Source organism: Astyanax mexicanus, chromosome 2 (genome assembly GCF_023375975.1).
Source record: "Astyanax mexicanus isolate ESR-SI-001 chromosome 2, AstMex3_surface, whole genome shotgun sequence".
Lineage (NCBI taxonomy): Eukaryota > Metazoa > Chordata > Actinopteri > Characiformes > Acestrorhamphidae > Astyanax > Astyanax mexicanus.
Window position 1 is genome coordinate 78,157,894 of NC_064409.1, and position 27,111 is coordinate 78,185,004.

Below are 27,111 nucleotides of genomic sequence, written 5' to 3' on the forward strand. Positions count from 1 at the left end.
TTTGGTCTTCACTTAATATTCAGAAGAACCAGCTGATGTCACTTCCTGTTTTAGATGTGACTAATTGTAGAATGTTCCAGATGTTTTAGATGATGTGTTACAGTAACAGGACTGAGTGGAAAAAACTGGGACACAACTAAAATGTGTATTTTAACTGATTTATTATGAAAAAAAAAATATTTTTCAAGTATAGATGGGATTTGGAGTAACACAATGATGTCTCTGAAGTATTTTATTAATTATATTTCATAGTAAAGTTTATAGTTAGAGAGTGGAGTAACAGGTAACAAATGCTATTTTTATCAGTGTTTTAAGTAGTTTTTTATCCATGTTTTTAATTATATATCTTACTTTTGCAATTAGGTCAATGTACAAGACACATTGCTTAATAATAAAATGTATTTTAAAGTTATTTTTTGTGCACATTTACACATATAATTCCATATATACAGAAATAGCACATATTGGGCGGAATATGCTAAATTTTATCCCAAAAATCCACAGGCTTGAAAAAACAAAAAGGACTCTTCCTCACCTTGTCTCCTTTCTCTCCCTTCGGGCCGAAAACTCCATCCTTCCCTCTTTCACCCTGAAATGAAAAGAAAGAGAGAATGTAGAGAGGTGTATAGTCACTGGCCACTTTATTAGAAACACATTAATTGTACTGTGAATCCGAAAATGTCGCTATTTAAGATTATTTTAACGAGAACCTACCGGCATTCCTCGCTCTCCTCTTAATCCCATTTCACCTGGCTGACCAAGCTGACCAGCTTCACCCTGAAAGAGGAGAACAAAAACAATATAAAGATATAAAAATATATATAAAAGATGGATTAGAAGAAATGAGAGAGATACATAAAGAAAATGTGAGAGATTTTACAATTACAATTTTAAATCATAGAATATGTCTTATACTGCATAGTAATTAGCTATTAGCAATTTTATTAGCCGTTATTTGCTCATTTTTAACATTACTCACTCTCTCTCCTGGTGGTCCTCTTGGTCCTGGAGGTCCCTCATCACCCTGGGTACCAAATAAATACAGTTTCACATTATATATATTCAGAGGTGGAAAGTAACTAATTACATTTACTCACATTACTGTAATTGAGTAGATTTTATGAGTAATTTGTAATTTTGAAGTAATTTTTAAAATAGGTCATTTTACTTTTACTCAAGTTCATGTTGACACAAGTAATTTACTTCACTACTTTGGAAAACTCCCTGTTACTAAGTAACAAATGAAATGCTTGTTCTCCATGGCAGCGCAGCTGAACTTTTCCCAGCAGTGTTTATTATTACGGTTAGCGGGAGAGACGCTGTATAAATTAGCTGTGTAGCCTGGGGTTTGTGTGCACTCGGCTCCGGGGGAACCGGTGTTCTGTGGAGTTATGCTACCCATCGATATGTGCTTCTTTACAGCACTGCGCATGCACCCACCAACAGTTTTTTTGTATGTTTTCATGTTTCTAATGATGTTTCCTTAAGTTTTTATTGGAAACATTAAACAATCTGCTTGGATGTTAAAAAAAAAAAAAACATGTAAATAGAAGTTAAAGCAAAGCAATGGGAAATTAAAAAATAATAATGAACTGTTAAACTATAAAAATACGGTTTATAGTCACATATAGTCACATGACCATACCTTTTAACTTTTTAACAGTAAAGAAAAAAAAATGGATGATAGAAACCTATACCACTTGTTCTTGAAAATGTTTTATGGAGTGGTCTGAACAAATACTGCCTGAAAAGATCCAAATTATTTAATTTAATAATGATTAAATTATATTTCATTTTAAATTAAGTACTTTTTTACTTTTACTTGACTAGATTTTTAGATGAGTACTTTTCAGTACTTTTTCCACCACCAATCATTGTTTTAATAACTGAATACCTAAGTCATCTAATAGACTTTAATAGACTTAATTATGTGGTTTATGACACTGTACAACTCTGTAGTCAACCATAAATCTGAACACAAAAGAGACACAATGCTAATGTAGCTAATGAGGTTTAAACAGCTTAGTAGCAATTAGCATGGTGCTAACTGTAAGCTCAAAGCATCACATGCTCTCCTCAAACTGTGTGGACATGTTTAATAATGTGTAAAAAACAACTTAAATATGTTGTTTCTGACTCTGTTTGACTCACAGCTACCTATAAATACAGATTAAAATAGCTAAAAAAAAAAAGTAGCTCATTAGCAATTAGCATGGTGCTAAATCATCACACAGTCTTCTCAAACTGTGTGGAGGTGTTCAGTAATCATCTAATAAATTTGTTTTGTGGTCTCTGACACTGTATGACTGTATGACAATTACCTAATAGAAATATTATTAGCAATTAGCTTGATGCTAACTACTTACTTTTGACTCACTGTTATCTATAAACATGGACTACAGCACACAATATGGACAAAATATTGGAACACATGTTCATTTAATGTTTTTTTTCTGCAATCAAGGGTATTAAAAAGTGTTTATCCTGATTTTTGTGGAGTAACTGTCTCTACTGTGCAGAAAATTTAATATTAATTTTCCAATTCCCACAATATTTCTGCTAGTTATGCTCTAAAAACTTTATTATTCTAAAGGCAGCAGGTGTTTAATAAGCATTAAGACAGACCTTTGGTCCAGGTTTTCCAGGGAAGCCATCTTGGCCAGATTCTCCTCTTGGGCCCTGTTTAAAAAAATACAAAATAAAAATTATAGAGACATAAATAGAGCAATATAACACATTCATGCAAATATTAGGGATGTCTCAATCTGGTCCAGGTGCATTTAAATGGATCTTGTATCAGCTGCAGCATTTAAGGCAAAACAGAAAAATAAAAGCTAATCAAAGCTAATTTCAGCTTCCCATCACAGATGATTTAAGGAATGGGGAATAATAATTAAGTTCTGCATCATCTCCCCCCTTTCTGAAGACATACAATACAATACACCCTAAAGTTAACTAGTTAACAGAGTGGAACTATTTTACAATGACCCATGAAAACATATTACAGCTCTGAAAAAAATAATAATAAGAGAGCACTTAAAAATGATGAGTTTCTTTGATTTTACCAAATTGAAAACCTCTGGAATATAATCAAGAGGAAGATGGATGATCACAAGCCAGCAAACCACCAAACTGAACTGCTTGAATTTTTGCACCAGGAGTAAAGCAGCATGAAGTTATCCAAAAGCAGTGTGTAAGACTGGTGGAGGAGAACATGATGCCAAGATGCATGAAAACTCTAAATGACTAAAATATTTTTATTTGGAATTTGGGAGGAATGTTGTCTGTAGTTTATAGAATAAAACAACAATGTTCATTTTACTCAAACATAAACCTATAAATAGCAAAATCAGAGAAACTGATTCAGAAACTGAAGTGGTCTTCAATTTTTTCCAGAGCTGTATATATTATAAAATAGAATATAAATAGAATAGCAAATTAACTTGATTAGTACACCCTTGGCAAAAATGTTTAAAAGTCTTAAAACTTCATATAAAATCATTTAAAATTAAAAAAATAAAATATTTTGTAAAGGTTCATAATGATAAAAGGGTATCCAGTACCAACCTTCTCTCCATCATTTCCAGGAAGACCATCCAGCCCATCCTTTCCTGGGAGACCCTGTAGAACAAAGAGCATAATTTAACTGGTTCATCAAATAGAAAATTAAATCTGTAATTTATTAAATTACTTCAATTCCTTACAGGTTTTCCAGCCTCTCCTGGTTTTCCAGAGAAACCGATTTCCCCAGGCAATCCCTGTAAAAGAGAAAAACTCCAGATTAACATGATTTATGAGTTATTTAATCTATCGGGCCCTATTTCAGCGATCTATAGGCATTGTGCACTATAGAGCTTGATTTAGGGCGTGTCAGTGTGTCTTTGCTATCGTAACGGCGGGAAAAGTACACCTTGTACGGCTTAAAATGCATGAAAAAGGCATGTACTAATTCTTTTAATTAATCATAGGTGTGGTTAATTTTGGGCGTAAGATGAAATAAACCAATCAGTGTGTCACTCGCCTTCAATTCCCTTTAAGAGCCAATCATGCTTTGACTTTGGCAGATTGCTATTTCAAGGGCGCAGCTAGCTGGATGAACCTGTTTTGATAATTCACTGCCAAGATAGCAATGAACGTCTGACTGTTCAATGTCTGTCTAGGTTGTATTCTGTCTAGGTGGAGCACCTGTGTTTTCTTTTGCCAAGATAGCAATACACCGATATACAGAAATTTACCTGAACACACCTAATTTCCAGACCACCCCCCCATTGGTGTAGATACCGTATTTGTCACACTGGATTATGAGGCACACTATGCGACACTAGTAAGGATTAATAGTGTTGGCATGTTTTCCTTCTAATTCAGCAGTTAAGCTAAGCTAAGCTAAGTAAACAAAACTGTAGTTCTTAAAATAATCATTCCCTTTTAGAGTGCTAGATGTTATTCTATAGAGATTTCTCTCCTAAAACCTGTTTATTTGGGTGAGTAAAGCAATTCTGCTTATTTACAATAAGCTTTGTTTTTTTTCCAGATTTCTAATAAGGCTGGGTGCAGCAGCATTAGCTTTAGCTTTAGCAGTTTAACACTCTAGCCACATTTAGTGCTAGCAAATGCCACCCAACAGCGCTACACTGAGGAACCCTGCGTGTTCTGGTAAAGGGTGATATTAGCTAGCAGTTTGTCCTATGTAGCTTGTTTTAACCCGGAAAACATGCAGGTTAGCGTGGTTAGCTGCTAATGCTCATACTGCTCCAGCAGTGCTAGCCGCGGTTAGCAGCAGCTACACAGAAATATGAAAATTTTAAGTGTGCCTTATAGTGTGAAAAATACAGCTTTTACAAAAGCACAGTTACTATTTAAACCATGTAGGTGGAAGGTGTGAAAACAGACTGTTGACGGGGTGTAAGATAGCAATGAGCCTTGTGCACGGTGTAAGATAGGACCCAATAAATAACATAGCTTTAATAACGTGTTAAAACTCACTGATACAAAAATGCCCTTTAAACTTACAGGTGGTCCAGTCAGTCCTGGATTTCCAGAAGGTCCAGGTGGTCCTACGGGGCCCTTAAAACAAAACCCAAAACTTGAGTTAATGATTATTAAACGTAACATTTTATTCTCTAAACTGCATTATGCATTACATTTGTATATGTTATGTATTGCAATACAATGTGGGTAATGGAGATCAATTACATCATTGAAAAGCATACTTTATTTCAGAAATTCAGTTCAAAATGTGAAATTCTCTATATATTATATAGATGTATTAAACACAGAGTGATCTATTTTATGCCTTTATTTATTTTATTGTTGATTATAATTATGATTTACAGCCAATGAAAAAACTAAAATCAGTGTCTCAGAAAATTAAAATACTATCTAAAACCAATTGGTACTTTTGCCAGTGTGGGCAGTGTGCCAAATCCTGCTGAAAAATAAAATCTTCATCTTCATAAAAGTTGTCAGTAGCAGAGGGAAACATGAAGTGCTGTAAGATTTTGTGGGGAAACAAAACTGCACTGACTTTAGACTTGATAATAAAACACAGTGGATCAACACCAGCAGATGATCAGCATGTCTCTCCAAACCATCACTGATCATCAGTACATTTTACATTTTATTTGAAGTAAATAAAGGGATCAGAGTCTGTAGGAAGAGTGGAGAGACACACAGTCCAAACTGCTCGAGGTCTAGTGTGAAGTTTCCACCAATCAGTGATGGTTTGGAGAGACATGTCATCTGCTGGTGTTGATCCACTGTGTTTTACTATCAAGTATAAAGTGTACTAGTAAATCTTATACAAATGAGAATATCTTTGCAAAGTTACTTTATGTCAGCTATTCAGTTCAAAAGGTGAAACTCATATATTATATAGATGCATTATATGGGTGTAAGAGTAAAATGTAATATTTGTGAAAAAAATGTGAATTAATAAATTAGAAGAGGTGTCTGAATACCTTTGTACAGGTGTTAATAAGATTAATTAATAGTATTTGTGTAAAAACAGTATGATGTGTTTCTTACAGGTGGTCCAGGAAGCCCATCCACTCCAGGTAATCCACCTTCTCCTTTCTTTCCCTAGAAAAACAGAGGAACCCAGAAAATTATCATCAGAAAACATCAGATTACACTGTGCTTCCATCTGCTGGATCCACTGGAGAACTACAAGTCTTCATTTACTGCTCTTAACAGAGGCTGTTTTTGCATTAGGTTTAAAAAAACTAATATATATGTATACAAGATTGACTAAAATCTTGTTTTTAGTATTTGTTTAGTGGGACAATATACTGGGACATTTCTTTTTACATTAACCCTCATCAAAAGAAAAGACGTTTTTTATCTTCTACTATAAAGTTCTAGTTTTTCACAGTAATCATGTGAATTTGTCTAAAGACAGCTATACTGACAGTTATACCACAGTTAAATCCGACCCTGCAATGTAATTAGCTGAGAGGCGTTGAGTTGGCATGAGTGACATTATCAGCCGGTAATGCACTGTAACTGAAGCTCTCCATGTATTGCTTTGCCACATACAAGTAACCTAGAAACGATACAGCGCTTACAAACCAAATACAAACCAAAACATCCAATAGGCGGCACAGACAAAGACGCCTTCCCACAACTAAATAAGCCCAGCGATTCGAAAATACACACTATTACACACATTATCAGCCACCAATATCAGTTTAGGAGTTGTTATTATTAAAATAAAAGCTTGAGTGTTTATATTTTACAGTAAATATAGAGTATTTTAAGATGAATATAAGGTGGACTCTTGTAATTCTTGTAAACTCTTGTAAGGAGGTCACACTTTTTTAGGTGTTTTTCTCAATGGGTTTCTTGTAGAGTTAGCTTTACCGCACTGGGATGTTACTGATCACTATTTTTTTAGAAAGAGTAAGCTCCGCCCTTTCTAATTATATATGGGTTATGTTTATGTGTGAAGGGATTCCTGAGTAATTAAGCTGAGAATACAAGGTGTTTTATTGGACGGACAATCCGTCCGTACGGTTCTAAGGGTTAACTGAAAATCTTTCAATAAACAGTGATCACTGAACTGTGGGATAATCACAATAATACTCTCAATGTTTGTGCTATAACATGCCAATATTACACCTTATAGCACGAAGCTCGAGTGTATTAATGCTTAGTTATGCAGCTATTGCAACTACAGGTGCTGTTTTAAAAATCTTACCCTCAGTCCCATTTCTCCAGGCTCTCCAGGTTCTCCAGGTGGACCAGGTGGACCCTGACAGAGAGAATAAAATAACTTAAATCATCATATAGTGGTATTAAAAAGTTAGAGCAGCCCTCAGGATTAGTAATTTAACTTAAATATATCATATAACAGATGAACACATATTGATTTGAATATATTTAGCACTAATTATTGGAACAAAAAAATTTGTTTGGTAATCTGCTGTGCATGATGGGAAAAAACAGACTGATACACTTGAAGGACTTACAGGAGGTCCAGGAACACCATCAGCTCCAGGAGGGCCGGGCACACCAGGGGTTCCCTACACATATATAAAAATATATATATTTAAATATATGTATATGTATATAAATATATGTATACAGACAGCCATATTACGAACAATTAATGAACATTTTCTTTAAAAAGTGAAACAAAGGACATTTTAGACTATTTAATTAATGCAATGGGAAAAAAATGTCTAAATCAATTGAAACTTTTAGTTTTAACTATTCAGTTTTTTGTTTTTGGTTCACCCAAAAAAAATGCTTATTTCGTTAAATCACTAATTAAAAATGAAAACTCCAAAGCTTTTTATGGTATTAGTATAGTATTATAGATTTATTTAATATCATTATAATAGCTACTGATTATATACTATTTTAATTATAGACTATACAATAATATTATTATTGTCTAATATTATAGAGTCTTATAGAGATGACATTCATAGAAAGTGTTACCATGGAGACTATATAAGTTAATAAATGAATAAATGAATACTCACAACTTCTCCCTTCAGTCCTGCCATCTGGACCTGTTAACACACAATAAACCACTTAATAAAGAGTAACATCAGTAATACTACAGCAAACAATGGCAGTAATGATGTGCCAGTGATATTAAAGGTGTTCTTTCGCTAAAATCCACTTTTTCTTGTTCTTTATGAAATACAGTAGGTCTCTCTGAGTTGTTTATGATGCTGCACATGATAAAACTGTTCCAAAAGCTCCATTATCTGCAGCAGCTTGTAAAAAAATGTTCAGAGAAACGAGTCGATCGGGAAAAGCACAGTGTCTACATCAACCCGTGAATTAGTATTCATGGCCCCGCCCATTTGGCTCGGGACCACCCACAGGCAGAGCTGAAGCCGGGCAGCAACGCCGTCTCGTCAGATAGGAGCTAAATAACAGTAGGAACAGCATGCAGTTCGTTCCTGTGTTATTTGTGTGAATAACACATCAGTGTTTATATACTTTACTCAGTAATTCAGAGCTAAGAAACAAATGGTTAGAATTAGTCTGGAGGAAAAACACCACCAGCCAAGTACAACTGAGATAGGTAGGTGTATATTTAGAACAGTTCTGTTTTAACACTACCAGATCAGGAGAATCTCTCGCTATCTTTAAGAAACTCCTGAAGACACAACTCTTCAAAGAGCACTTACTCTCCTAACACCTCTAACACACTAACTACTTCTAACCTCATTTCCTTCTTCCCCTCCTTCACTCCTCTATCCTATTATTCCCCTTTGACCTCCTTTTATCCCTATCCAAAGATGTTTTACCTTTAAACTTATTTTACATTGTACTTGACTATTGTAAGTCGCTTTGGACAAAAGCGTCTGCCAAATGTAATGTAATGTAATGTAATGAATAGGTTTAAATAGGATCTCCGGTGGATTTTGTGTTTTACAGAGACTCTAAGACTAGGTCAGTGGCTGAACTGCACTTAGCAGGGCATTATTACACATGTTGTAAAGTAACATATGACATTGCAAAGACTGTTTTTAGTGTAAAAATGTCTTTATTTTAAAACATTTCTAACTGTTGTCCGTCTCACTGCCCTCTGGTGTCGCAGTGCTACTAGCCAATCAGAGGCAAAATGTTTGCATATATGAATATTTATGAGCAAGAGCTGAAATCCTAGCTCAACTACACCCAGTGTTCAAGTAGAGAAAGGTTAGTATTCCCAGTAAGTGTCTAACAGATACCTCCCAGCTCTGACATCATTCACTCACTCCTGATCACATGACTGATCATATGATTACATGTTATAGACCGCAATCACCTGAGTATTGATTTCACCTGTTCACATCACTATATAAACACTTCACTGCACTTTACTACTTACTGCACTACTACTTTTTTTGTATTTTCCACCTAATTATCGAACTGTCTATCGACTGTCTCTCTCTCATGTTATGTTGTCTGCCCTTCCTGTTTGTTTTTCTGGCTTTGACCTTGCCTGTTTTTTACTTCGATTTTGGATTACCTTTTTTAATAAAGCCCTCTGTGCCCACACAGAGTTCACAGAGAACATAAGTTCCTCAAACTGTATTCTTTTTAAGTTTCTTTTAAAACCAACATTGTCAATATGTCAATATATATTGTAATAAGATTGCATTGTATCTTATGTATCTTATTAGAATTTATAGAGATATCTGCACATCCTGAACTTCTTCTTTGAACTTTCTCCTTTCGTCTGGATGTGGTTTCTGTAGTCTGTAGAGAGGAATAATGCAGCTAGAGCTGTAAATATGATATTTCTATACAGTTGTGAAAATGGTAATGTGGAAGTCACTCACCACGTCTCCAGGGATTCCAGCAGGACCTCTTTCTCCCTGCAGGACAAAAACACACACAAAACCCAACGTATCATTTTCCACACACTGCATATAATACATATAATACAGCATACACAGTCCACAGCAGAGCTGCAGAGAACACTTCAGTTTCTGAATCAGTTTCTCTGATTTAGCTATTTATAGGTATATTCTTCAGTAAAATTAACATTGTTGTTTTATTCTATAAACTACAAACAGACCTTAAATAATAGAAAGAAAACAAGTTCATATTCATAAAGTTTTAAGAAATCAATATTTGGTGGAATAACGCTGGTTTCTAATCACAGTTTTCATGCATCTTGGCATCATGTTCTCCTCCACCAGTCTTACACACTGCTTTTGGATAACTTTATGCTGCTTTACTCCTGCTGCAAAAATTCAAGCAGTTCAGTTTGGTTTGATGGCTTGTGATCATCCATCTTCCTCTTGATTATATTCCAGAGGTTTTCAATTTGGTAAAATCAAAGAAGCTCATTATTTTTAAAAGTATCTTATTTTTTCCAGAGCTGAATGTGCTATGCTAATCTAGGTGGTTTATATGATCTTGCTAGCTGATATTAAGGTGTTGCTAGGTGGTTGCTATAGTTTACCTAAGTGCTCGCTATCACATCACAAATGGATGTGGTGGTGTTTTCAGGTAATCATTTTTTTCTAGCTATGGTATTGCTATAGTGGTTTCTATGTTATTTCATGTGGCTGATATGGTGTAGCTAAGTGGTTGCTACAGAAACCTGGGGAGTTGCTACATTATCCCAGGTGTTTTCTATGTTAGTAGCAATAGTGCTGCATTGGTGCTGCCAAATGGTTGCCATCATAATGCAAGACATTTTAGTGGTATCCCTTTAGATGCTATGTTGCAAAGTAATTTTGATGGTATTCCGGGTGGTTGCTGTGGTGTTGCTCCAATTGTTTTTTTTTTTTTTAGATTAATGATATTGTATAGTTCCTATTGCAAGGCAAACGCGAAGGCATATTTCAGGTGGTTGCAATTATGTTGCTAAGTGGTTGCTTGGGTGTTGCTAGATGATTGCTAGGCAGTTGGTGTGGTATCCTGGGTGGTTGTCATGGTTTCTCAGATGCTTACATAAGAAAAAAAAAACAATGTGTAAAAACGTTCTACTCATACTGTACCTTTTCTCCTTTAACTCCATTTGGACCAGGTACACCAGCAAGTCCTCTCAGACCCTGAAATTAAGAAGATATATTCATATAAAATTAGTAGTATGTATAAAATAAAGAGAACAGATGCTATATGTTTATCTTGTGCAATAAAGTGAGTAAATCTGATCACTCACGTCTTTTCCTGGAAGTCCAGTTTTTCCAGGAAAGCCATCCTGCCCAGGTTCACCCTACATAGATAAGAAGGCAATTAAATAATTGATTAATTGATAACTGGGCCAACTCTTTAGACAATCGCAGAACATGTCCTGAAATCAGGGACATATTAAACAAGTAATCAACTAAGATTATCCTGTTGTGATAGGAGTCTATAATCTATAGTCTTTAGTAGTTTATTTATTGTTTAAAAAAATTATATAAAATAGAAAATATATAAAATAATGCAAAGAAAACAAGTTCATATTCATAAAGTTTTCAGCATCATGTTCTCCTCCACCAGTCTTACACACTGCTTTTGGATAACTTTATGCTGCTTTACTCCTGGTGCAAAAATTCAAGCAGTTCAGTTTGGTGGTTTGATGGTTTGTGATCATCCATCTTCCTCTTGATTATATTCCAGAGGTTTTCAATTTGGTCAAATCAAAGAAACTCATCATTTTTAAGATAAGATAAGATAAGATAAGACTTTATTGATCCCCCAAAGGGGAAATTGACTTGTTACAGCAGCAAGACAAAATCAATGTGCATAATCAGTAACTAAAAAAGTATACTTCTATTTAAATAAAAAGTAAAAGGGCAAATTATGCAACAAAGGGCAACATAACAATAACTAACATAATTTAAAACACAATCAGAATACTAATATACATAAGAACCAGAGAAAATATAGAATTTTATATATTACTGTAGGCTATTATTGTACAGTCTCACTGCTGATGGGAGGAAGGACCTTCTGAAGCGTTCCTTCCTGCACTGTGGCAGCCGTAGCCTGCTGCTGAAGGAGCTGCTTAGAGAGCTCACTGTATCATAGAGAGGGTGAGATGTGTTGTTCAAAATGGATGTCAGTTTAGCCAACATCTTCCTCTCTCCCACCTTAGCAACAGAGTCCAGACTGCAGGACACTACTGAACTGGCCCTCCTGACCAACCTTTCCAGTTTACTCCTGTCTCGAGCTGTGCAGCCGCTCTCCCAGCAGACCACAGCGTAAAACACTGCAGAGGCCACCACAGTGTCATAAAAAGTCTTAAGCAGAGCCCTAGACACATTAAAGGACCAGAAGATGGAGTCGACTCTGGCCCTTCTTGTACAGGGCATTGGTGTGTGTGGACCAGTCCAGTTTATTATTAAGGTGAACACCCAGGTACTTATACTCCTCCACGGTCTCAATGTCCAAACCCAGGATGTTCACTGGTAATGTGGGTGTGGCCTTCCTACGGAAGTCAATCACCATCTCCTTTGTCTTGCTGGCATTTATGCGTAGATTGTTCCTTGTGCACCAGTCAACAAAGTCTGTGATGATCTCCCTATACTCCAGATCGCTCCCCTCAGACACACAGCCAACAATGGCTGTGTCATCAGAGAACTTCTGGAGATGACAGCTGGCAGAGTTGTGTCTGAAGTCTGAGGTATATAGAGCAAAGAGGAACGGAGAGAGGACAGTTCCTTGAGGAGCACCTGTACTGCAGACTACCACGTCTGACACACAGTCGCTTAGCCTCACATACTGTGGTCTGTTGGTCAGGTAGTTGATGGTCCAAGCAGTGAGAGAGCTGTCCACTCCGGCGTTCAGCAATTTCTCTCTCAGCAGTGTTGGCTGGATGGTGTTAAAAGCACTGGAGAAGTCAAAAAACATGACCCTCACAGTGCTCCCAGACTTATCCAGGTGAGAATAGGCTCGGTGAAGTAAATAAATAACTGCATCCTCAACCCCCATCCCGGGACGATAAGCAAACTGAAGGGGGTCTAATTCGAAGCTTGTCAAGGACTGAAGATGTTTAAGTACAATCCTCTCCATCGTCTTCATCAGTTGAGAGGTGAGGACAACAGGCCTAAAGTGGTTTGGCTCCTTCGGATGTGCAGATTTGGGAACTGGAACCACGCAGGAGGTTTTCCACGTGACCGGTACCCACATAAGACTCAGACTCAGGTTAAAGATGTATTGCAATACATCACAAAGTTGGTCCGCGCAATCCCTGAGCAATCTAGGGCAGATACCGTCAGGGCCAGCCGCCTTATGAGCCTTGGTCTTCCTCAGCTCACACTTCACCTGTTCAGATGTAATGAGAAGAGCAGGAGTAATGAGACTTGCAGGAATGGAGGTGGGTGGTGCTGCCTTAGTAGGGAGAGGAGTAGTTTTAGGGAAAAGCGCTGAAGATGTTACGACACAAGAGGGAGAAGTGTGATGCAGTAGGTCAGTATTCTGAGGTGAGAAAGAGACGGGTGCAGGAGAGGTGTCAAATCTGTTGAAAAACAGATTCAACTCATTTGCCCACTCCCTATCTCCTGATTCAGGCCCCCCTCCCACTTTCCTTGCTGTGGCCAGAGATGGTCTTTAGGCCTCTCCACACCTCTCTGACATTGTTCTGTTGAAGACGCACCTCCAGCTTCCTCCTATAGCAGTCCTTGCCCCTCCTAATTTCCACCCTAAGTTCCCTCTGAACCTTAAGCGGTTTATTTTTTTCCAGAGTTGTAATTTGTATTAGTAACCAATGATCATTGGTTTTATATCTTAAATATCAACACAGGAATCAGACACAAGGACTTGACTTGTGCTTATTTTGAGTTCATTATTGTTAAAATAAGCAAATTAATCTTACACCTACTGTCACGTCTGGTGCTGTTAGCTCCTCTGTCCCTTCCACACCCAGCTCTAACGGAGGTTCTCAAGTCAACAACTACATTACCCAGAATGCACCACCCGCTGACATCACGCACTCACCTGATCACGTGACACCTCACCTGCTTCCTCCAGGAAGCCCTGAATACTGATTACTGGCACTATAAAAGAGCACTCCACACAAACACCCACGCCGCGTATTGTAGGTTCTCCTCATTACAAAGCGTTCTATATCTCTTGTCTCAGTTTATCTTGTGTATGACCTTGCCTTTGTTTTCTCAACGCCGATTATTGCCTTTGCCTCTGATACTGTATTGCTTGTGTATTACCTGGACTGTGTTTTCACTACTGCCTCTTGGATTACCTCTGACATTGGATATCTCGTGTATGAACTCTGGACTGTCTCTCGTTTATGGTATGGTTTTGTCTTCATTGCTCTGGTTATTGGTGATTACCCATTTTTCTGTATTGACTACATCTTACATCTGTTTATTTTATAATAAACACGTTTTTATCAGTATCTGCACGTGTCTGCATTCTGTGCTCACCATGACAGAATACGCGGCCATACAAGATCAGATCTAGCCCTAGCCCGTTAGCTGCCCCCAGTATGCCCAACGCTAAATCCTCTGTGCCTGGTTTTTCCGTGTCTAAACCGGAGATTTTTGATGGGGATCCGGAAAAATGCAGCGGTTTTCTTTTGCAATGCTCCGTGTTTTTCAGTAATTCACCGCCTACAACCGATAATGCTAAGATCGGTTTTATTATCTCCCGGCTTTCTGGTAAGGCACTTGAGTGTGCAACAGCTATTTGGGAGGAAGTTTCTGGGGCTAGTTATACTGATTTTTTGGCTATTTTTCGCTCAGTTTTTGATCATTCTCGTTATGGACAGTGTAATGGAGAACTTTTGCTGTCTCTTAAGCAAGGTCAGAAGCCGGTGGCTTCCTACGCTTTGGGGTTCCGCACTCTTGCAGCTGGTAGTGGGTGGAATAACACAGCTTTGATTAACGTATTCAGATGCGGACTCAACCCAGACATACAGAGGGAGTTAGCCTGCAGAGATGATTCGCTAACTTTGGATCAGCTCATCTCACTATCGATCCGTTTGGATCAACTTCTCTCGCGCCGCCCCAAGACCAGCTCTCGCACTCAGCACACTCCTGTGACTCTGTCCCGCACCCCCACACCGGAGAAAGCTGCACTGTCTGCCCCAGAGCCCATGGACATCCAGAAAACTCCAGACTCCAGAGGAGCGACAGCGCCGGATCCAGCTTCGTTTGTGTCTTTATTGTGGGGAGGCCGGTCATTTCAAGGCTGAGTGTGGTCTCCTGACCCGACCTGTGAAAGCTCCAGCTCTGGGACAACTGCGTAACGCCACATATTTTACCAAGCTTGATCTTTGTAGTGCGTACAACCTGATCCGCATTAGGGAGGGGGATGAGTGGAAGACTGCATTTACTACCACTTATGGCCACTATGAATATTTGGTTATGAGTTATGGTCTCGCTAACGCCCCCGCAGTGTTTCAGTCGTTTATGAACGACATTTTCCGTGACATGATTGGCAAATTCGTCACCCTTTTTATAGACGACATCTTGATCTATTCACCCTACCTTGAATCCCACGTGCAACACGTTCGCTCGGTTCTCCAACGACTTCTGGAGAACGATCTCTATGCTAAAGCCGAGAAGTGCGAGTTCCATCTTCAGAGAGTCGCATTTCTCGGCTATGTCATCAGCTCCCAGAGAGTTCTCATGGATGACTCTAAGGTAGAAGCCGTTACTAGCTGGCCCGTTCCCCAATCCATCAAAGACCTACAACGTTTCTTAGGATTTGCGAATTTTTATAGACGTTTTATACGTAATTTCAGCAGTATAGCTGCTCCGCTCACTGCACTCACTAAGAACGCCACAAAGGTCCTTAAATGGTCCCCTAAAGCTGACTTAGCGTTCCACCAACTAAAAACTGCTTTCGTTTCTGCCCCCACCCTCATGCATCCCAAACCTGAACTACCATTTGTAGTCGAGGTTGACGCTTCAGATACTGGCGTGGGAGCAGTTCTCTCCCAACGCAGCGGTTCACCGCCTAAACTCCATCCCATAGCCTTCTTCTCACGTAAAATGTCACCAGCTGAGCGTAACTATGGGATAGGGGATAGAGAGCTGTTGGCTGTTAAACTTGCTCTAGAGGAGTGGCGTCACTGGCTGGAAGGTGCTACACATCCATTCACCGTACTAACAGACCATAAAAACTTGGAATATCTCCGTACAGCTAAACGCCTAAACCCCCGTCAAGCTCGTTGGTCATTATTCTTCTCACGTTTTAATTTCTCTATCTCGTTTCGACCTGGTAACCGTAATACTAAGGCTGATGCTTTATCTCGCGTTTTTAGTTCCCCAGACGACACATGCCACGCTTCAGAACCCGAATACATTCTGCCACCCACAGTTAGAGTGGCTGCCATTAGGTGGGAGCTTGATGATCTTATTCATCAGAGCCAGGTTAACACACCACCTCCGGAGGGCTGTCCTCCTCACAAGATTTTTGTACCTGAACAATTTCGCGATCAACTAATTGGTTGGGCACATGCTGCCCTTACTTCTGGTCATCCCCGCATTACACGTACACTACAACTAATCTCAGCTCGTTATTGGTGGGAAACCATGCGAGCTGACATACAAGCTTTCGTAGTTTCATGTTCAGTCTGCGCTCAATGCAAAACACCCAAAGCCCTTCCAGCCGGTAAACTATGTCCTCTGCCTGTTCCTGAATGACCATGGTCACACATTGCTGTAGATTTTGTTACAGATTTACCCGAATCAGAAGGTTACACTACCATCCTCACAGTCGTAGACAGATTCTCTAGGGGGGTTAAATTTATCCCTTTTCCTGCACTACCTAATGCTCTTCAGACAGCTCAAGCTATCTACACACACATTTTCGACATTTTGGCGTTCCTGAAGATATTCTATCAGATAGAGGTCCACAATTTACTTCTCGAGTTTGGAAATCGTTCTTTGAACACTTAGGTGTACACGTTAGTCTTACTTCTGGGTTTCATCCCACCAGCAATGGGCAATGTGAAAGGGTCAATCAAGAATTAGGTAAATTTCTGAGATTGTACTGCTTTAAACACCCTAATGATTGGTCACAGTATCTTATTTGGGCTGAGATAGCCCAAATCTCGCTCATTAACTCTACATCTAGTCTCACTCCCTTTCAGTGCATTCTGGGTTACCAGCCTCCGTTGGCTCCGTGGACAGCATCGTCCACTGAGATACCTGCTGTCGACGACTGGATGAAGCGGAGTGAGCAGGTGTGGGAGGAGATGCATCAACAAATTTCGGAGGTTTCACGCAAGTATAAGGAGCAGTCCGACAGACACCGTGGTACCACCCCCAATACCAACCCGGAGACAGGGTGTGGTTGTCGACCCGGGACTTGAGGTTTGAGGGGGCCTGTAGGAAACTGCTGCCTAAGTATATTGGCCCATTTAAGTTTTTGTCTCAGGTTCAAGAGGTGACTTATAAGATTGAGTTACCTGCTCAGTACAGAGTGCATAATTCGTTTCATGTCTCTCTGCTCAAGCCTCTTGTCCCAGGTCCGCTTGCCGAGGGTGTTCCTAATGACGTACCACCCGCGGCAGTAGAGGGGGAGGATTCGTCTACCTATGCGGTTCGAGAGGTGCTGGATTCACGCAGGCGTGGCGGTGTGCTCCAGTACCTCATTGACTGGGAGGGTTACGGCCCTGAGGAGCGTTGCTGGGTTGCTGCCGGTGATGTGCTGGATCCTGCTCTACTGGCCGAATTTCATGCCTGTCACCCTGGAAAACCTGCTCCTAGACCCCGTGGGCGTCCCAAGCGCTCACTCTCTTCTTCGGCTCCGGTGTGTCGGGGTCCCCAGCCTCGCAACCCCCGCCTGCCCGGCACCTCTGAGGCTACGCTTGGTCCTCCCGCCGGTACTCCCTGCCCGTCGGGTGGACGTCGTCGTGGTCGTCCCCGTTCTGGCTCCGTTCCGACTCCCTTGGGGGGAGGTGCTGTCACGTCTGGTGCTGTTAGCTCCTCTGTCCCTTCCACACCCGGCTCTAACGGAGGTTCTCAGGTCAACAACTACATTACCCAGAATGCACCACCCGCTGACATCACGCACTCACCTGATCACGTGACACCTCACCTGCTTCCTCCAGGAAGCCCCGAATACTGATTACTGGCACTATAAAAGAGCACTCCACACAAACACCCACGCCGCGTATTGTAGGTTCTCCTCATTACAAAGCGTTCTATATCTCTTGTCTCAGTTTATCTTGTGTATGACCTTGCCTTTGTTTTCTCGACGCCGATTATTGCCTTTGCCTCTGATATTGGATTGCTTGTGTGTTACCTGGACTGTGTTTTCACTACTGCCTCTTGGATTACCTCTGACATTGGATATCTCGTGTATGAACTCTGGACTGTCTCTCGTTTATGGTATGGTTTTGTCTTAATTGCTCTGGTTATTGGTGATTACCCATTTTTCTGTATTGACTACGTCTTACATCTGTTTATTTTATAATAAACACGTTTTTATCAGTATCTGCACGTGTCTGCATTCTGTGCTCACCATGACACCTACACAATGCTTAGTTAGACAAAAAACTCTTATCACCGAAAAAAAAGGATTTATTGCCCTGAAATTAGATAATTTTACTTGCTAAGATTAAGACTATTGCAGTGTAGGCAGTGTAGTATCAATAGGTTATTGTTTGTTACACTGCTCTGGAGAGTTCTATTCTATTGGCAGTACTTCTGTCTCTATACAGAGTCTATACAAGCCATGTATGTGTGTGTTTGCACATCAGTGTCAACAATACCTGCAATTCACAGTAGCTGAAGGCAGTTATTAGAAGTGGTGTCCAAAAACTTTTGCATATATTGAATATACACTGCAAAAAAAATAATTGGCAAAAACTAGACAAAATATATGTAAATTGAGATGTTTGTGCTTATGTTAAGCAAAGAAAAATGCCTGAAGTATGAATGAAGTACCATCTAAATCAAGCAAATATCACTGTTTTTTGGCTTATATTTGGACACAAGAAACAGTGTTACTTGACTGGTGACATTCTGTGCTTATTTTAAGTTTAAACTACTCAAAATGAGGTGAAAATTCTAAATGAGTCTGATTAAGATCATTATTCCTAAAATAAGCAAAATACTCTTACGCTCACACAATGCTTAGTAAGACAAAAACTCTTATCAGAGAAAAAATACGATTTATTGCCTTGAAAGTTAATAATTTTACTTCATAAGATTTAGTTTTTTGCAGTGTAGTATGTCCACCATGTTTGTTAAGATGGACTTTTGCATGAAAGCTGCTTTAATAATGAAGTAATTTAAGATACCACACTGCAAAAAAAAAAAAATCTTAGCAAGTGAAATGATCGAATTTCAAGGCAATAAGTCTTATTCTTTTCTCTTACAAGAATTTTTGTCATACTAAGCATTGTAAGTGTAAGATTGTTTTTAGGTATAATGATCTTTTTCATTCTTACTTAGAATTTACACCTTATTGTAAGTAATTTGAACTCAAAATAAGCACTAAAAGTCACCAGTTAAGTTATTTTGATTCTTGTGTTCAAATTTAAGCCACAAAAAAATGAATTTTTGCTTGATTTGAGTTTTACTTTACTCATTTTGGGACTTTGTGATTGCTTATTTGAAAAAAAACTTACTAGGAAAAATTTGCTTACCGTATTGGCAGATTTGTTTGCTTAATTTAGGCATTTACGTCTCAATTTACATTTATTTGGTCTAGTTTTTGCCAATGGATTTTTTTGCAGTGTGCTGAGGGGTTGGCAGTTGTTTGAGGTTATTACAGCAAGAACCCACTAAAATGTGCAGGACAGGACGTCCTCCAGGACCAAGTTAGGGAACCCCTGCTTTAGCCCATAGCTTTCGACACTTTGGTCTTTGGTATGCTCGTCTGAGTAGCCTTCAGTACCCCTCAGAACTCCTGCAGTGCTGAACCCTGACAGTGCTGTAAGATCTGGCTGAGGTACACAGGCTCTCTCTCTGCATCAGTGTGTTAAACTCATCAGTTCTCCAGACTAACAGCTTCTCCAGATCCTCTCCACCTTCCTGAACAGACAGGTAGAGCAGTGTGATGACTGTAACACCACCCTCTCCCCCAGCTCTTACAACACCACCACCACCCTCCATCTGCTGCTCCTGCTGCGGCCAGAGGAAACCCCAGCCCGGCCGAGGGTCAGAGTGTAGAATTCACCAGAAATAACACTGATTAAATCTACCGGTCTCATACAGGGATTCCAGTAAACCTTCGCATTGGTGACAAGTTTTCAGGATCACTAGTATTGTGTTGACCGGGATTCTACAATGTGTGTTTTCTTACTACATGATTATCTAGAATGCTCAATTTTTGAAAGACTTTTCCTAGAGTATTTGTTTCCTTTTCCTAAAGTTTTTTTTTTGGTGCAGGGGAACCTATAATGCTAGTTTTTAGGGCAGCCTAGATTTGTTTTTAAAGCATTTTCTACAATAATTGTATTTTAAAGAGTTTCTAGATTACTTGTTCATTTAAATGGTATTCTAGAATGCTTGTTTTGTTTTTGTTTTGTTTTAGGTCTCTAGAATTGTTGCAATTCTAGAATATTTTTTGTTACATGAAATTCTAGAATGCTTGGTGTTTTTGTAAGAGACTGTAGATTTTTTTGAGATTCTATAATACTTTTGAATGAAATTCTAGAATTCTTGTTTTTCTAGAATGCTATATGCCATAATGATTGTTTTTTTAAGGGTTTCTAAAATGCTTGTTATTGAAGGGTTTTTAGAATACTTGTTTTTTAAGTAATTATATAACACTTTTTAAAGAATTTTTAATGGGGTTTTAAAATGCTGGATTTTCTTTTTTGGGATTTAAGAAAAGTTGTTTTTAAAGTGATTCTATAACACTTGTCTATATAAAGGCTTTTTTTAGAGTTCTAGAATGCTTGTTTATTTTTTTTATTACGTTCTAGAATGCTTGTTCTTAATGGGGCTCCAGAATGCTTGTGTTTATAGGGTATATTTGTTTTTTAAGTGATTCTCTAATGATTGTACATCTAAATGATTTTACTACAATGTGTGTGTTTTTTAAATTGGATTCTAAAATGATTGTTTTTTATGGGGTTCTAGAATACTTTTTTAAATGATTATATAACGCTTGTCTATTTAAAGGATTTGTCTAGAATGTTTGTGTTTTTAAAGGTGTTCTAAAATACTTGTTTTTGTATGGGGTTTTAGAATGCTTGTTTTTAAAGGATCATGTTTTTATATGGGGGGTCTAGAATGCTTTTTTGCAGTTCCAGAATGTTGTTATTTTATAAGAATTCTGAAATGCTTGTCTTTAGACAATTCTAGAATGTTTGTTTTAAGTGATTCTATAATGCTTGTCTATTTAAAGGGTTTTTCTGAACTGTTTGTGCTTTTAAAGGGGTTCTATAATTCTTTTTTTTTACTGTTAGCAGTTACTCTAGAACATTTTTGCATTCTTCGACAGTAATACTAAACCAAACCAACAGAGATTATAGATAGATCATCTGTATTGTATTATAGAACAATTTTATATTGCTGATTGGTTTCTGTTTTTTTTAATGACCTTTGTCTTGTCAAATGGAATTATATAGACATTTTACTGTTAAATATGGTTCAAGAACAGCTTCATATCATTAATAATGATTGTAGAACAATTTCTGTTAATCAATGTATTGATTAACAGTTATGAATAAACCATTAATACTGGGTCAGGTTAGGGTCAGTGTAAAGCTGACTTAAACACCGCTAGAATTCAGTTCTACTGAGAGAGTATTGGATCACAGAGATCTACAGAACTTCCCTTAACCTTATCTAACGGCTGTGTTTATAATCCTGAGATAACTGACGGCTGAGCTCCACTCTGGCCTTCCCTGTTATAAAATTACACCCCGAGCGCTCGAGGCCGTTCAGGTCCCAACAACAAGAGTCCCTCAGGGGGAAGAGCTCTCGACACGCTGAAATGTTAAGCACCACTGATCTGTTCTTTAATACCCAATCATCTCCATTCACACACTCTCAGATCACTATTATCACTATATTCAAGCATTCTAATCACCATCAGCTCTGCACCAAAACACGCACAGCTCTGAACAACACAAATCACTGAAAATGCACTAGTTTTAAAATTTCTACTAATGTATACAGTCCTAGAACAATTCTGCACTGTGTAATCACACTCTAAAACCTTCCTTTTGTTTATAATAAACTTACTGACTGGGATCATAAAACACTTTCAGAATATTGCTGATAAACAACAAAGTACCAGGCTCTAGAATAAACTTTTAACAATGTACTGGTGTTCTAGAATCATTTTTAAACAATGTACAGGTGTTTTAGAGTTCTTTTTAACAATGTATCAGTATTCTAGAAGCATTTTTAACTATGGACTGGTGTTCTAGAATCCCTTTTAACAATGCACCAGTGTTCTAGATTCCTTTTTAAACAGTGGACCGTGTTCTAGAATTCATTTTAAACAATGTTCAGGTGTTCTAGAATTATTTTTTAATAAAGTACTGGTACTGGTGTTCTAGAAGCCTTTTTTAAACAATGTACTGGTGTTCTAGAAGCCTTTTTTAAACAATGTACTGGTGTTCTAGAAGTCTTTTTTAAAGAATGTACTGGTGTTCTAGAAGCCTTTTTTAAACAATGTACTGGTGTTCTAGAATCCCTTTTAACAATGCACCAGTGTTCTAGATTCCTTTTTAAACAGTGGACCGTGTTCTAGAATTCATTTTAAACAATGTTCAGGTGTTCTAGAATTATTTTTTAATAAAGTACCTGCATTCAATTTTTTTTAACAATGTACTGATGTTCTAGAAGCCTTTTTTTAAACAACGTACTGGTGTTCTAGAATTCATTTTAAACCATGTACAAGTGTTCTAGAATTATTTTTTAATAAAGTAACTGTGTTCAATATTTTTTAACAATGTACTGGTGTTCTAGAAGCCTTTTTTAAACAATGTACTGGTGTCCTAGAAGCCTTTTTTAAACAATGTACTGGTGTTTTAGAAGCCTTTTTTAAAGAATGTACTGGTGTTCTAGAAGCCTTTTTTAAAGAATGTACTGGTGTTCTAGAAGCCTTTTTTAAACAATGTACTGGTGTTCTAGAAGTCTTTTTTAAAGAATGTACTGGTGTTCTAGAAGCCTTTTTTAAACAATGTACTGGTGTTCTAGAAGCCTTTTTTAAACAATGTACTGGTGTTCTAGAAGCCTTTTTTATAGAATGTACTGGTGTTCTAGAAGCCCTTTTTAAAGAATGTACTGGTGTTCTAGAAGCCTTTTTTTAAAGAATGTACTTTTAAAGAATAAACATGTTTTAGAATCCCTTTCAATAATGCACCAGGGTTCTAGAATCACTATTAACAGATTAAATGTGTTTTAAAATCCCTGCCAACAATGCAAGTGCTCTAGAATTACTGTCAACAATACAACGGTTTTAGAATCCCTTTCAACACTGTGCTGGTGTTCTGGAATTTCTGTCAATGAGACATAGGTGTTCAAGAATCCATATTAACAATATGAATGTGTTGTAGAATCCCTGACAACAATGGCCCATTTTCTAGAATCCCTATTATTAATAGAAATGTGTTTTAGAACCCCTGGCAACAATGCAAATGTTATGTAATCACTACTAACAATATAAACGTGTTTTAGAATCCCTTTCAATAATGCAAGTGTTCTAGAATCACTGTTAACATATTAAAGGTTTTAGAATCCTTTTCAACAATGTGATGTTGTTCTAAAATCTTCATTAATGAAACAAAGGTGTTCTATGATCACTTTCAACAATGCAAGTGTTCTAGAAGCAATATTAACAATATTAACAAGTTGCAGAATCCCTGTCAATGAGAAAAAGGTGTTCTACAATCCATACTAACAATATAAATGTGTTCTAAAATCCCTATTAACAAAATGAACATGTATAATCCCTGGCAACCAGTCAAAGTAAACATGTTCTAGAATCAATATTAACAATATAAATGTATTGTAAAATCTCTATCAATGAGACAAAGGCATTTTAGAATCCCTGTCAACAACGTGAAATGGTTTTAGAATCCCTGCCTACTGCAGATGTTTTCTAAAGTCTTTTGCACTCTTGGATTCTAGATTCTAGAACACTTTTTTATTGTAAAGTGGTATTGCACAGCACTGTTGCATTGGTTGATGGGGATTCTAGAACACTTTTGTATTGTAAAGTGGGATTGCACAGCACTGTTGCATTGGTTGATGAGTTTCTAGAACACTTTAGTATTGTAAAGTGGGATTGCACAGCAACTGTTTCATTGGTTGATGGGGAATCTAGAAAACCTTTACATTGTAAAGTGGGATTGCACAGCACTGTTGCATCGTTAATGGGGATTCTAGAACACTGTTGTATTGTAAAGTGGGATTGCACAGCACTGTTGCATGGTTAATGGGGATTCTAGAACACTGTTGTATTGTAAAGTGGGATTGCACAGCGCTGTTGCATGGTTAATGGGGATTCTAGAGCACTTTTGCAATGTAAAGTGGGATTGCACAGCACTGTTGCATTGGTTGATGGGGATTTTAGAACACTTTAGTATTGTAAAGTGGGATTGCACAGCACTGTTGCATTGGATGATGGGGAATCTAGAAAACCTTTACATTGTAAAGTGGGATTGCACAGCACTGTTGCATGGTTAATGGGGATTCTAGAGCACTTTTGCATTGTAAAGTTGGATTGCACAGCACTGTTGCATTGGTTGATGGGGAATCTAGAAAACCTTTACATTGTAAAGTGGGATTGCACAGCACTGTTGCATGGTTAATGGGGATTCTAGAACACTGTTGTATTGTAAAGTGGGATTGCACAGCACTGTTGCATTGGTTGATGGGGATTCTAGAGCACTTTTGCAATGTAAAGTGGGATTGCACAGCACTGTTGCATGGTTAATGGGGATTCTAGAACACTGTTGTATTGTAAAGTGGGATTGCACAGCACTGTTGCATGGTTAATGGGGATTCTAGAGCACTTTTGCAATGTAAAGTGGGATTGCACAGCACTGTTGCATTGGTTGATGGGGATTCTAGAACACTTTAGTATTGTAAAGTGGGATTGCACAGCACTGTTGCATTGGATGATGGGGAATCTAGAAAACCTTTACATTGTAAAGTGGGATTGCACAGCACTGTTGCATGGTTAATGGGGATTCTAGAGCACTTTTGCATTGTAAAGTGGGATTGCACAGCACTGTTGCATTGGTTGATGGGGAATCTAGAAAACCTTTACATTGTAAAGTGGGATTGCACAGCACTGTTGCATTGGTTGATGGGGAATCTAGAAAACATTTACATTGTAAAGTGGGATTGCACAGCACTGTTGCATTGGTTGATGGGGAATCTAGAAAACCTTTACATTGTAAAGTGGGATTACACAGCACTGGTGCATGGTTAATGGGGATTCTAGAGCACTTTTGCATTGTAAAGTGGGATTGCACAGCACTGGTGCATGGTTAATGGGGATTCTAGAGCACTTTTGCATTGTAAAGTGGGATTGCACAGCACTGTTGCATTGGTTGATGGGGAATCTAGAAAACCTTTACATTGTAAAGTTGGATTGCACAGCACTGTTGCATTGGTTGATGGGGATTCTAGGACACTTTAGTATTGTAAAGTGGGATTGCACAGCACTGTTGCATTGGATGATGGGGAATCTAGAAAACCTTTACATTGTAAAGTGGGATTGCACAGCACTGTTGCATGGTTCATGGGGATTCTAGAGCACTTTTGCATTGTAAAGTGGGATTGCACAGCACTGTTGCATTGGATGATGGGGAATCTAGAAAACCTTTACATTGTAAAGTGGGATTGCACAGCACTGTTGCATTGGTTGATGGGGAATCTAGAAAACCTTTACATTGTAAAGTGGGATTGCACAGCACTGGTGCATGGTTAATGGGGATTCTAGAGCACTTTTGCATTGTAAAGTGGGATTGCACAGCACTGTTGCATTGGTTGATGAGGAATCTAGAAAACCTTTACATTGTAAAGTTGGATTGCACAGCACTGTTGCATTGGTTGATGGGGATTCTAGGACACTTTAGTATTGTAAAGTGGGATTGCACAGCACTGTTGCATTGGATGATGGGGAATCTAGAAAACCTTTACATTGTAAAGTGGGATTGCACAGCACTGTTGCATGGTTAATGGGGATTCTAGAGCACTTTTGCATTGTAAAGTGGGATTGCACAGCACTGTTGCATGGTTGATGGAGAATCTAGAAAACCTTTACATTGTAAAGAGGGATTGCACAGCACTGTTTCATTGGTTAATGGGGATTCTAGAACACTGCTGTATTGTAAAGTGGGATTGCACAGCACTGTTTCATTGGTTGATGGGGATTCTAGAACACTGCTGTATTGTAAAGTGGGATTGCACAGCACTGTTGCATTGGTTGATGGGGATTCTAGAACATTTTTGTATTGTAAAGTGGGATTACACAGCACTGTTGCATTGGTTGATGGGGATTCTAGAACACTTTTGCATTGTTAAGTGGGATTGCAGAGCACTGTTGCATTGGTTGATGGGGATTCTAGAACACTTTTGTATTGTAAAGTGGGATTGCACAGCACTGTTGCATTGGTTGATGGGGAATCTAGAAAACCTTTACATTGTAAAGTGGGATTGCACAGCACTGTTGCATTGGTTGATGGAGAATCTAGAAAACCTTTACATTGTAAAGTGGGATTGCACAGCACTGGTGCATGGTTAATGGGGATTCTAGAGCACTTTTGCATTGTAAAGTGGGATTGCACAGCACTGTTGCATTGGTTGATGAGGAATCTAGAAAACCTTTACATTGTAAAGTTGGATTGCACAGCACTGTTGCATTGGTTGATGGGGATTCTAGGACACTTTAGTATTGTAAAGTGGGATTGCACAGCACTGTTGCATTGGATGATGGGGAATCTAGAAAACCTTTACATTGTAAAGTGGGATTGCACAGCACTGTTGCATGGTTAATGGGGATTCTAGAGCACTTTTGCATTGTAAAGTGGGATTGCACAGCACTGTTGCATGGTTGATGGAGAATCTAGAAAACCTTTACATTGTAAAGAGGGATTGCACAGCACTGTTTCATTGGTTAATGGGGATTCTAGAACACTGCTGTATTGTAAAGTGGGATTGCACAGCACTGTTTCATTGGTTGATGGGGATTCTAGAACACTGCTGTATTGTAAAGTGGGATTGCACAGCACTGTTGCATTGGTTGATGGGGATTCTAGAACATTTTTGTATTGTA

General features: G+C 38.4%; 1 protein-coding gene across 2 annotated transcripts in view; it reads right to left on the reverse strand.

Annotated features, from left to right (window-relative positions):
* col22a1 (collagen, type XXII, alpha 1) overlaps window positions 1–27,111 on the reverse strand; it is a 140,726-nt gene that overhangs the window by 36,463 nt on the left and 77,152 nt on the right. For both annotated transcript variants that reach the window (XM_049474911.1, XM_049474910.1), the window contains 14 exons: window positions 11,120–11,173; window positions 10,956–11,009; window positions 9,786–9,821; window positions 7,986–8,015; window positions 7,467–7,520; window positions 7,196–7,249; window positions 6,025–6,078; window positions 5,011–5,064; window positions 3,705–3,758; window positions 3,568–3,621; window positions 2,626–2,679; window positions 980–1,024; window positions 715–777; window positions 536–589 (listed from right to left, as the gene is read on the reverse strand). In XM_049474911.1, coding sequence (XP_049330868.1) covers window positions 536–589; window positions 715–777; window positions 980–1,024; window positions 2,626–2,679; window positions 3,568–3,621; window positions 3,705–3,758; window positions 5,011–5,064; window positions 6,025–6,078; window positions 7,196–7,249; window positions 7,467–7,520; window positions 7,986–8,015; window positions 9,786–9,821; window positions 10,956–11,009; window positions 11,120–11,173 — 714 coding nt within the window. The remainder of the gene's footprint in view (window positions 1–535; window positions 590–714; window positions 778–979; window positions 1,025–2,625; window positions 2,680–3,567; window positions 3,622–3,704; window positions 3,759–5,010; window positions 5,065–6,024; window positions 6,079–7,195; window positions 7,250–7,466; window positions 7,521–7,985; window positions 8,016–9,785; window positions 9,822–10,955; window positions 11,010–11,119; window positions 11,174–27,111) is intronic.